Source organism: Plasmopara halstedii (assembly GCF_900000015.1).
Source record: "Plasmopara halstedii genome assembly, contig: Scaffold_110, whole genome shotgun sequence".
Classification (NCBI taxonomy): domain Eukaryota; phylum Oomycota; class Peronosporomycetes; order Peronosporales; family Peronosporaceae; genus Plasmopara; species Plasmopara halstedii.
Window position 1 is genome coordinate 111,078 of NW_020187031.1, and position 11,970 is coordinate 123,047.

Below are 11,970 nucleotides of genomic sequence, written 5' to 3' on the forward strand. Positions count from 1 at the left end.
TTGCTATCTCGTACTTGTTCTAAGTATAGAACGAAAGATCGGTGGCCTAACTAACGCTTCCTCAAAGCGCAAAGCTACGGCAGCTCCGCTGTACACGGGCCCACCAAAATACAGTGAATCTTTACTGCTATATCCGGTGGGTTGGCCGCACGATGTTTCGGACTCAGTTGTATCGTTGTACCGTGACATGGATAAATCAACTTTAATATCATCAGGGCCTAGCTCTTCCTTCGCGACTCACAATGCTGAAGTATTCCCTCGAGGCTGCAGCACTAACTAACTCTAGCTCGTCTCCACGAGATCATACACTGGAAACCCAAACACCCAACACAGAGTGTCTACGGAAATCACTGCTCATGCCTGGTTCATTCTCTGTCTGAAAAATACTGTTATGAGGCACGTACTCGTTTCAAGCTCGAATCTTGACCGGTAGCTGTACCAGGAGGTGAAGGCGGGTCCCCGCTTCAACATCGACGTCTCGCTTCGTACTTTGCAATAAGGCGTTAAGCAATGTTATAGTCTGGCGTCTGTCTTGCTGACTTTTCGAGCCGTGAAATGGAAAACGGCGTCTCGTTGTCGCTTACTGCTCAAATTGAGTGATGAGGTCTTTGCCACATTCGTCAAAGCTAGACACCATAGAATTGTCTATCCCATATTTTTTCCCACTGGTGCTTACTCAGCTATCAGCGGTGATTCACCGGGGTGAGGGCTCGTACAACTCGACACGATCCCATTTGAATGGGGAGGGTGTACTGTGCGCGCGCCATACTATGGTGCACGTACAAATTACCTGTTATCTCAGACTTTGCGCTAAGCTCAAAAGTAGCAAGAAATTTCTCGCTACGGATAAGGCTATAGCTTCGCGGGATCGCGATGCATTGTACACATGTGCATTACCAGGAATAGTATTGTTGAGGTTGATCAAAGAAGAGTTTGATAGGCTTGAGGCTCTAGTGGTGACTGGTGAGCCCTTTGAGCCCTTCTTTTTTGCAACGATAGAGCATACTCTCTGCTAGTCAAAATTTTCTTTGTACGATATGCGCGGTATCGTTTGCAATGACGTATTAGTTTGATTTTTCTTTTTTGGAATCATAAAAATTGTATGGAGCAAAAATAGATTTAGGGCGTATCAAAAAGTAATCGTTAAGTATCACTATATACTCGTTCGAGGCCGTACATGCGAGATTAAAAACACCCGTGACTAAGGTAAGGATAGACCCATCGTCTCACGCGCGTTTTCATCTCCCTCTTTGCAATGGAGCGAGGATTGCTGTGCGCGGTGTTTAAAATACTCAATGCAACTATCTTCGACTGATTTTAAATGATTTTGTTGCGTCTGCTGCCTGACAGGATGCTTTCCTCGACCATTAAATGCACAGTGAACAAGACTGCGGCAGCTCCTGCACTGACGCGTGGTTTAGCGGCTGTTGCCCCATCCATGAAGGAAGTTGAGGAGATTGGTGGCTTCGGCAAAATGACGCAGCCGCAGCTGCAACTCTTCGGTCTACACGCCCGCTATGCGAATGCCCTATACAGTGTGGCTGCCAAGCAAAACCAGCTTGAATCTGTTGAAAAGGAGCTTTTGACTCTTGAGGAGACCATCGCTAAGGAACCTAATTTTGCCTCATTCTTGCGTGATCCTACAATCGCTCGTGCTTCGAAAAAAGAGGATATTTCCAAAGTTATGGAAAAAGCCAAGTTTTCCAAACCCGTTGCTGGTCTCTTTGAGGTGCTTGCTGAAAACGGCCGACTGCCGGACACCGTGGGTGTCATTGCTGCTTTTAAAAAACTCATGGGTGCCTATCGCGGTGAAGTACAGGCTAAGGTTACGTCGGCTGATCCGCTGACTAAAGCCCAGCTGGACCAGGTAAAGAAAGCCCTCGGCGCTCGTGTGGAAAAGAACGAGAAGTTGTTGGTGGAAACAGTTGTGGATCCAGAGATTTTGGGCGGTCTTAAGGTGCAGATCGGTAACTACTTCATTGATCTATCGCTTGCCACCAAGATCGACAAGATCAACACATTGCTCGCCAATTCGAGTCAGCCATAAGTTACGTGTTTAAACAGCACAAGACGAGTTAATTACGTGCAGGTATTTGAAGAGAGTTACAATGGCACGGTCAGATTGCCCTTATCTTTTTCCTCGACACTTACTTTGTTTGTGGAGTCAAGCATAGAAAGTAATGCAACGACAATGAATAAGTTGGCGATTCTCATGTTTGTTAAATCTGCTAGTTGTGTGTAAGATCAAGGGCCTTAAATCTTTCGTGTATGGTCTAAGTCACTTGTCAATCTTTCGTTATGTCTACAATGAATCCGATCGGCGGTTCTCTGGTATAGAAATCAAATAAAGAAATCGTTATCATCCCCCAGCATTGTGAAGACATACAACTCTTCGTCCTGATCGTTGTGATAATGCAATACTAAAATATTCACTCCTTCCTTTCACGTCGCTCTATGCAGTATGTACGTACTTACATCCAGAAACTCAGCTCATGAATCAACAGCAGCCACCTTTAGATGCCTTGTGTCCTGAGGTATTAGTTTGATTCAAAATGATACTATTTTGACCCCCGTAGTCGTAAGACCCCGTGCTTGTCGTGCTTCCTGCTCTGTGTACATCCCGACCTCGATTTCGTTGGTCTTGATCATGTTTTTTCAAAAGCTGCACCGCCAAACTTTCAAAAAGCGACTGTATCCCTTTGCCCGTTTTGGCACTAGTACGAAAGACCAGCGCACCAATTTCATCTGCAAACTGCTGAGCTTTTGAAAAATCAAAATCGGACGGGACGTCGCTCTTATTGCCTACTACTGCTAGTACTATGTCATCACCCACATGATGTTGTAGGTCTGTTCATTACAATAATAATAATAAGCGTCAGTCTTTCAAAATACTCACTCAACACTGTACCATACCTTGAAGCCACTCTTTAATCTTTTCAAAGCTGGCCTCGTTCTGAAGGTCAAACACCAGAATAGCCGCTTTAGCGTTACGGTAATACATCGGCGCCATGGACCGAAAGCGCTCCTGGCCAGCTGTGTCCCAAATTTGAAGAGTTAATTTCCTCCGTGCGCCAGTATCATCTCCAACAATTACGCGCTTCTGCAAGAATGAGGCCCCAATCGTAGCAGATGTGGGCGTCGAAAAGCTGCCATGACAGTAACGCATAGTAATGGACGTCTTACCCACGTCTGTGGGGCCAATGATCACTAGTTTGCGGTCCAGTCCTACGTCTTCCATCTTTTCAAGATATTTGTGATAGTGACGGCCTCCTTAGGAGTGAGCGCAGCCCACTAGACGCTACTAGAAAGATGCAATGGTTGTTGACTTAACGTTTTCGCTCAAATCTGGGAAGCAGCGTTGGTAGTAGTATATCAAGGTTCGAGGTTTACACAGTTTCAATCTGATCGGTAATAGATTGCAGATTTTGTGATCTAGGTCAATTAGGTGATAATTCAATTTCATTACCAATTCTTGTCTTTAAACGTGACTACTACCCTGTTTTTGAAATATATTGAACGCGTGGCTGCATATAAGTCACAATAATTATTGCACAAATTATCCAGCAAACGAGCAGACGACATTTAAAATGCACAGTACTCTACATCTTTCTTTTGCTTTGCAGGTTATCAGTACCCAATTCTCACCACAATAACAATGTTGTTACAATCATCTGGTTCCCGTTCCCGTCGTCATCGACGTGCTACCGTAGCAGGTCTATCAGGAACACCCGCCAAAAGTCCAGTCGCATCTCCGACATCGCTCTGTCCTCCAACTGTTGCATATCTGGAGCAATTGGAGATAGTCGTGAAGGCTTCAAAAATTGTGCTTGATTATGGTAAAGACGTCGATTATAACTTGGTAATTACCCCTGCAAGCGACAGCAGCCGGCAATGGACCATCAGTCAATCTTTTCAAGAGTTACAGATTTTCCAACGAGATCTACTCGAGCTTTTACAACTTGGTCACTTGTGCCACGGCGAGTGTCCGTACCTTTATTCAAGTATTAAAGACCGCTTTCCAAAAGAGTGTTATCTCTACTCGACCAGCTCGTACGTCGTAAGAAAGCGCCAACAAGCCCTTCAAGAGTTTTTTGATACCCTTTTGGTCGCCCTTCGCAAACGTGACAATCCTTGCAGTATTTTGCCTGGTGCCGTGGCAGAAAAATTCATTGGTTTTCTAAATAAACGATTGCCATTCAAGCACGAGTATCACTTCGAAAATTTCTTGGCTAAGGATAAAGAGCCTCGAAGCTTTTCAATGTCGTCCAGCACAGACAGCAGCTATGGTACCCCGACTGACCTCTGGCAAAGAAGTAGTGATAAAAGCATCGAATCAACTACGAATTCTTCCAGTAGTAAGAACATGCTCATCATCTGCGGATTGTGCGACAGCGACGACGATGTCAACATGACATTTACGACGTTAAGTTGCGGTCACCGATTTCACGATGAATGCGTCGTGGTAAAACTCAATGAGACGCTGGCATGTCCAACATGTGGTCAAAAGCTGTGACGTGGGACTGAGCATCATAAATCAGTTTACTTACTCCACGTACTTATTCCTTACGCTGCTATTAGTTCTTCGAACTTGAGTAACGCTATTTTATAGAAGACTGTTACAGAGTCAAGGGCTTTCATCATAAGCAACTAATTTTAGAATCTCTTGCATAAGACAACCATGCATTTTGACCGTTTGTGATGAAGTTGGCAATCTGAATACAAGAGATTTTTAATTTGACTATTGCAGGCGACATCGAGGATCAATTTATATCAAAATGAACACTAAACGACTACGTAAGAAGCGGTCGCTACCTGTTGGACTGTTACCACCTCAAGTAGCGTGGCTCGACGGAATTTCGATGGGTGTAACATCTTTGGTTTCCAGGCCTCGAAATTCTCATCGAGTCGACTATTTACTTACCGTTGTGTGTGAAAGCCACGATTTGGCTGAATCTTCCACCTGGCACTTGGTGCGCACCTTTGACGAATTTCGCTACTTTCGTAAGCGTCTTACCGCAATTTTGCGCCGTGGCCACTTTTGTCATGCTGAGTGTCCGTGGTTATTCACGTTTTTAAAAAGCTACTACCCAAAATCTCAATTGGTTGGAGGCACATTATCAAAAGTTGTAAACCGACGACAAAAGACATTAACACGGAGTTTAGCGACAATTCGCAGCTTTTTGATGAAAAGAAGCAATCACGTCTGTCCACTAGTGATGCAAGGAGTTGCACTCGAGCTTCTTGAATTTATTGTAGGAGGTCAACAAGAAGTTGATTTCGACAGGCATGGGAATGTTCCTGAATGGCTACGACAACATTTACAAAAATGGCATAATGGAGATTTTGACTTGGAGATATCCACAAACTTTGACAAGACAGAATCTGTCAATCCTGGCATCAAAACAGACATTTGTGCTGTATGTAACCATCCGTTGGATGGTCTCAATCAAAAGGAGCGAGAGGCAGCGGTGGAGGGAGATCGGTGGTCTCAGATTGCAGCTGTTGAGTCGTCCTCGGTTCTACTATGTGGTCAAAATTTTCACGATGGATGCTTGAGCAACAGACATAATGAATTTCTTGCTTGTCCAACGTGCGGTCGCGAAAAGGCTACTGCTGGTTAGGCTAGATTACACTTCTCGTTATTTCCCAAACTGGGAATAAAGTAATCGGTTTGTCATGCACGTTCATGCTCACATTCATTCAAATCCTTTCTCAGCATTTGTTTACTGAAAACTTGAAAGAATCAGGCGCATAAAGGATTAGCTCAAAGACCGCTCCTAGGGTGCGATACCAAGACTCTCTCATGTTTACATTTCAATGTAAACTTAGATTATATTGTCGTATATTTAGAAGTAATATTAAAGTTGATCACGAATTTCATCAACGATAACAATGACAACCTGATTTATGCAATGCGTGAGGCTAGCAGTCCTCTTTGGGCTTCCATCACTATGATAGCTCATTTAGTACTACATCACTGTCCCTTACCTTTGTACTTGATCACAATGCTCTAAACCTTGAAATGAGTCGAAGGGCAATAGTCCAAATAAGTATGTCCCCGTTCCTACATTGTTCTCGCAATTAGTGTGGAGAACGTCACTCACGGTTGAGTTTATTGCCACTGAATACACATGATTGCCGACAATATGAGGCTATGTTTAATATTCAAGTGAAGGCTGAGGACTTTGACAGTGTTTACGATTCTAGCGTCTCAGATATAAATTGACGTACGCTATAATTCTACAAGCCAAGGATCGACCAAAATTTGAGGAAAGTTAGGAGTTATGCACTTCTTTCCTGATAGAGCTCTGGCGAGTCATGAAACCACCTCCGCTGGCAGCAGAAGATCTTCTAAAGCGAGCACAATCCTGCGATAATTTCGCTGGAGGGCATGAACTTATCCGAGCTGTTGAACTGTGCTATTGCGAAGGGCCCTCGGAAGAGTTCGGAATGCAGAAAGCAGCAGTAGATCACGATTTCAGGATTCAAAGGGAAGACCACATGTCATATCAAGCAAAAGGTATCTCTAGTAAGACAGAAAAAAACGGCTAAGAGCTGTTGTACCTTTTTCGGAGCGGGTGAAAAATAGAACCGACTGAGCGTTGCTATCTCTTGTGCCAGAGCCGTAGGAGATGGGTGACTGTGGTCAAAAGTAGACGGTGTATGCTCTGAAGTGACTTAAAACTCTTCGTACTCACCATGGTATAACGATACTACTGAGTTAGAACTATGGTGTGACGTGTCCACCGTGTGTAGCAGTGAATCTCAGCGAGCAAGAAGCGGGAATGATTATAAACCGTGAATGGAGTGAACGGTGTTGCCTTTGGGCTGCAAGTCTCCCTCATAAATCAACCTGGAGCTTTCATTGAGCTTGAAATTTAATTTGAAGGGGATGTTTGTAAACTGTCGCAAAACGTTGAGAGCAACAAAATGGTACGGTTAGTACCGGAGAAGTCTAGCATAAAATTCGCCCAGAATAAGTAGGATAATCGTAAAGCACTCGGTACGAGGGGTGGAATGGCTATTGTTAAGGATCCGACTAATTTTTTATTTTTTGCTGGAAAAATATTATGACGTGGTGACAAATAACGCACCATACACATTCTACCTGAATGGAGGAGCGCGTTTTAAGTTGGCTAGGTTTTTGAAATCAAATAATACGATGTCGCCTACCAATGAAGGGTTGTGACGTCTAGATGCTTTTTTAAGCAAAGGACAAAGCAAATCTAGCGAGATAAAGTACATCTCACTCGTTGCTGACTTTTTACGCCGGGAAGGCTGACAGTGTTGACGAATTTTACAAGGTTACAGAAGCTCAATGTAGCCACGATTCCGAACAATTACAAACCTTTTTGAGACGACTGGCCGCAAAGCAGTATGGTCAATCGTCCCGAGTCTAGCGCACTTGTCTTGGATGATGTGTATGACATATTGATAGAGATGTAGTGATTTTCGTCGCACTGCAGTATGTATTTTGAGGAAATGCGCGATGAAGGGCTAATTTAGGTCCCAAAAGCTCTCTACCGCAACAGCGACGGTTGACATTTTGGTGATGCAGCTGTATATGCTGCATCGTGCATACGCCCAGATCTTTTCCAACAATTTACTGTGTGTTCAACACACACAGCCGAGCACTTCACGCAAGCGTTTAATGTTAATCTCCAGACCATAATTATTGATTAATGTGTGCTTTGGTGCTGATGGAGACCACTTCTCAAGATGTTTCATTGAAAAGTATGGTTTGTTGGCAGATCCCGCAAAAGTAAATCCTATGTAAACTGGATGATGTCGCTCTTCTTGTTTCGCATTGTAATCACAGGTTCTGTGGGAACCTAAATGGAGAGCTTCGACACCTGACTCCTTAAAGAACTCAAAGAAAGTAGATGTTTCGGCCGACCATTTGCATTATTATTCTGTAAGTCATTCTGGCGTGGCAAGGCCCCTCACCAAGCTTTCTTGAATGGTACTGGCATATGGCAGACAAGGCGGTCATTAAAGCGGGAAAGAATGCCCGCAAATGTCTCTATTCCTGTCCTTTCGAACCGAATCAATTACTTCAAGTCGTCTGTGATGTTTAAAATTTGTGATGGGCTGCATCAAACCTAAGCAGATGTCGATGGACATTAACGTATCATTGCACTTGTGCTTAGACAGCATAAAGTCGTATAGATGAAGTACTTGTTCATCTCAAATATCCACTTGCTATAGAGTATGTCTCTGTCAAACTTACAAAAACATGCATGGAAGGCTTAAGCCCACTGATCATCAGTACAAATTACGCTTCGTCAGGCACGAAGACATCGCTGCTACATCTCACGCAGAAAATGGCAAAATTATGGTCTTTTCTGGATATTCTCAGCAGATTATAAGCCTGGTCGGCTTATTGTTGCGGCTGTTGAGCTTTCGGGTCGTCTTTAAAACGGTCGCATATCATGATACTGGAAGGTTTGGGAAGCATGTTAATTTTGAGCTCAGAAGCTCAGAGACTTTTTGGAGAAGTTTTCTGGGCTTTTGCACTTATATTCCTTGTTCCAAGGCTTCGTGTATTTCATCATTGATCCACGCGACAGTCAACACGTGTCAACATCTCATGATGGGAATCTCAAGGACATGATACTGTATGAGACACGGCATCGCTTGGGTTGCTACCTCGGAAACAAAAAACAAACCATACTGGTTGCCCAACACATATTTATGGGTTAGCATATTTGCATGTGTGAAATGTGGCAGCGGATTCACTCGCCGCATGCATTGGCGCCTTTGGCCAGCATGCCAGATTTGGTAGAATGCGAACAGCCCTTAATTATGGATTTGATGTTGATAATCTGGATAAGGCGTCTAATAATTCTGGTGTTGTGGTTGTTGTGAGCTGATTACGCATGATGCCTGTTCTTGCTATTGGCAGCGAAAACGACGACCGTAACGTAATAGCTTGGCTATGTCTGGCAAAATTCCGCCAACCTGGCTTGCCGACGACCGTTGTTGCGAATTAAGATACACTTTAGCCAGATCTAGATAAATGCTATTCAAGATGTTTGGAATCCAGATTGAGCATGTCAACTGCTGACAGTCCGCAGACAGACGGATGGACGGATCGCGTTAATCACGTGATGGGGGTTAAACTTTTTGAAGCTTTGCAATACGGCATCACGCGGGTTAATGCAAAATAGTGCTATATAATGGGTCAGCGCTGAATAAAGCTTTAATGATTCTACAGGGTTTACTTTGCATAACATTAGTGACCTGATAAATCCCCGGGTGACTTTGATGCCACCACGAAATGACTCTGGTCCATATGGGGGCTACAGATTCTATCTAACTTGCTGATATCGGCTCGGCCAAACTTGGTAGCACATCTAAAAACTTTATCACGATGAGCTTTACCGTCATAAACTACGCTTGCGACGCTATGACTAAGAAACAAAACGTGTGGGAGCATCCTATATGCAGACAAAACTCATGTAAGTATGTGGTGAATATAGAGCGATTTTTGAATGCACTATATCAATTTGCACATGTAGCTTGTACAGCTTTGAAGGTTAATCTTCAATCACTCCATATCGGACCACTCACCGTCATATACAGGAGGGGATCGATCGACACACTAAACATCGTAACGAAAGTATGAAAGCATCCTGATTGTGTTTGGATTTGTTAAACCCATACTATGACCCGCTATTGAGATTTATTCAAATGCTAACCACTCTGTTAAAGGTAGAGTAACGTCTTAGTCCACATGAAGCAAATCTTTATTCTGCACTTAGGAGAAGATACGAGTCTAAACCGCATGGAATGCCTCTAACCGGGTCGTGTGAGGATATATCTCTAAGAGCGTATCTGGAAAAAGGTTCCAATATTGACTACTTGTCGAGACTCGTGGTAAAGATTGACGTACCGCCAGATGAATCACGAGATCCAGCCGCGATTAAGTCATTATTCGCCGGCGCTGCTCCATGAGTAGCGGGTGGACCAATTCCATGTGGAGCAGATAGGTAGTAAGGACTTGAAGTGATGATCATACACCTTCAGTCTTTGTGTATAGCAAAGTCGGGCATTAAGAGTCCTTTCGGTTGGACGTCTGCTTCACTAAAGCTGGAGCTTGTAAAGATGTAAGACGGGTGAGGCTACGTGCCTTACTCAACCATTGCACGAATAAGTATGCTTTCGGGACTCTTGCCAGATCTGAATATCCGAAGTACATTCCTTAAAAGGTTAAGCATTTACCCTATCGCCGCTGCTCCAAGCGTCAATGGTTATCTTAAAGAGTGATGCTTTAGGGAGCCAGGAGGCATCGCGAGGCGCCTTCGTGCGCTCATTTTGCTCTTTGAGCAAGATGCTCGCATGGAAAAGTGCGCTAAGGCTACGTCTTGGCGCAGTGAACAGCTTATATTTACGACGTGTTTAAGCCTGCAAATTTTCTTGCGACTTTTGTGCTTGCTGAAAGAAAATCTTAATCTGCTAAGTCAGATCCAGCTCTTAGGTTGATATCCAGGCGGGTCGTCGTCGTGATTATTGCGGCGGGATGTTGTAGCACTTTTTGCCTTTAGACAACGAGCTCGGAATGCGCTATAGATGTAGAGTAGGAACGAAGTGTAGAGAGCGGCTATTCTAGGCTGAATGCTTTGCCGTATGCTCTTTGGTGAGACCGAAGGCGGAAGGCTGGGCCCCGCAGAGTCGCTACGACCGTTCTAACCAGAGAACACATCGACCTTTCCGCCGACTTCGGCTTTGAGATTGTCAGCCGCAAAGACTGCGCTCATATAAAGACTAGGGGCAGGATTTCTATGCGAATATGGATAGTAAGGACAGGATCGTCTTGTGCAAGTGGTAGGGTAAAACTCTAAAGGCAGCAGGTGCTCTTTGAGCGCTAATTTCGCGCAATACCTGCAAAAGTCAAGATAAATATGATCTTCAGTTTGATCTTGCGGAAGGTATACCGAGGTGCATACCGTATCATGTTGCACGTGCACATTACACTTTTGTGCAGAAATCAGATGCACTAAAATACTGGCACTGATAAAGTATGTAACGGAGAGGTCCGCGGACTCGTGGGCTGTTAGCCTCACACATATAGCTTTATCATTGAGCATAGTGTAATAGGTGTATTGTGTATAAGCACAAAAACTTAGCCTCAAACATATGTCACTATTGGATTAAAATTCGAGCAAATCAGTAGTATGTTTCATGATAGGGAATTCTCTAACCCGCTGCAAGGTGAACACGTGTGGAGTTATCCCTTGTGTATTGTGAATGTAGACTATTCGAGTCAAAGCTTACCCTATGCAAGGTCCACAGCAAACCCATTGCATTCACCGGCTGGTATTTTTATGGGCGTTCAATACCCGATTACTGATCTTTGGAATTTTTGGTCCTATCATAAAATATTATTATTACTTTTGTAATCCGCACTATTTTTCCTCTCTGTAAGCAATAACTGACTCAGTTAGACCAATAGCTTTCAAATCTGATTACTACTTGTAACATGCACGCTTTCCCAACTTAGATATTGATTACTTACACGGATTACAGCATTACTCGCTCTGACTCATGAAATGTTGTATTATTGCCGATACAATATAGCAATTATTGCTTTCAAATTTGATGTATTCAAGGTAAGTTGATTTGCGGTTTGGAGGTGATGTTAGCAGCCGAGCTCACAGCTGGCAAAGGAGAATGATCCAGTCTGTAAACTCCTTCAGCTTTTTTGTAAAATAAAGGTTTGCTTGTCAATACTAGCAAAGGTAATTTAAAATCTACAATCAGATGACACATCGAAAAATTGAAGTTCTCAATTAGTTTTGAAATTCAATGCTAATGTTCAAAGCCGTTTGATATAAGACATCGTTCAGACGAAAATGTCTCTTTCGCCTGTCTAAAACATGGTGTTTTTTTGGTTTAGAAAGGGCATCAAACTCTGGACAGATACATTCCGACCTTGAGATCCCATCTCTTGTGGGTGGGTGTCCAAGG

General features: G+C 43.6%; 5 protein-coding genes across 5 annotated transcripts; 4 read left to right on the forward strand and 1 right to left on the reverse strand.

Moving 5' to 3' along the window:
- Positions 1 to 152: 152 nt before the first annotated feature.
- PHALS_00052 (uncharacterized protein) lies at positions 153 to 380 on the forward strand (the record flags this gene model as incomplete). Its single annotated transcript, XM_024727259.1, has 2 exons — positions 153 to 182; positions 252 to 380. 2 exons carry the CDS (start codon positions 153 to 155, stop codon positions 378 to 380), a joined length of 159 nt encoding a protein of 52 aa, XP_024572084.1.
- A 971-nt stretch (positions 381 to 1,351) lies between these two features.
- PHALS_00053 (atp synthase delta subunit) lies at positions 1,352 to 2,047 on the forward strand (the record flags this gene model as incomplete). Its single annotated transcript, XM_024727270.1, has 1 exon — positions 1,352 to 2,047. One exon carries the CDS (start codon positions 1,352 to 1,354, stop codon positions 2,045 to 2,047), a length of 696 nt encoding a protein of 231 aa, XP_024572085.1.
- Positions 2,048 to 2,497: 450 nt separating this feature from the next.
- On the reverse strand, positions 2,498 to 3,238 carry PHALS_00054 (rab21 rab5 family; the record flags this gene model as incomplete). Its single annotated transcript, XM_024727281.1, has 2 exons — positions 2,498 to 2,847; positions 2,914 to 3,238. The coding sequence occupies 2 exons, from the start codon at positions 3,236 to 3,238 to the stop codon at positions 2,498 to 2,500; spliced, it is 675 nt and encodes a 224-aa protein (XP_024572086.1).
- Positions 3,239 to 3,655: 417 nt separating this feature from the next.
- On the forward strand, positions 3,656 to 4,513 carry PHALS_00055 (hypothetical protein L916_01807; the record flags this gene model as incomplete). The annotated part of the gene is made up of 1 exon (XM_024727292.1): positions 3,656 to 4,513. The coding sequence occupies one exon, from the start codon at positions 3,656 to 3,658 to the stop codon at positions 4,511 to 4,513; it is 858 nt and encodes a 285-aa protein (XP_024572087.1).
- A 262-nt stretch (positions 4,514 to 4,775) lies between these two features.
- Positions 4,776 to 5,621, forward strand: PHALS_00056 (hypothetical protein F443_01913; the record flags this gene model as incomplete). Its single annotated transcript, XM_024727303.1, has 1 exon — positions 4,776 to 5,621. One exon carries the CDS (start codon positions 4,776 to 4,778, stop codon positions 5,619 to 5,621), a length of 846 nt encoding a protein of 281 aa, XP_024572088.1.
- Positions 5,622 to 11,970: the final 6,349 nt, after the last annotated feature.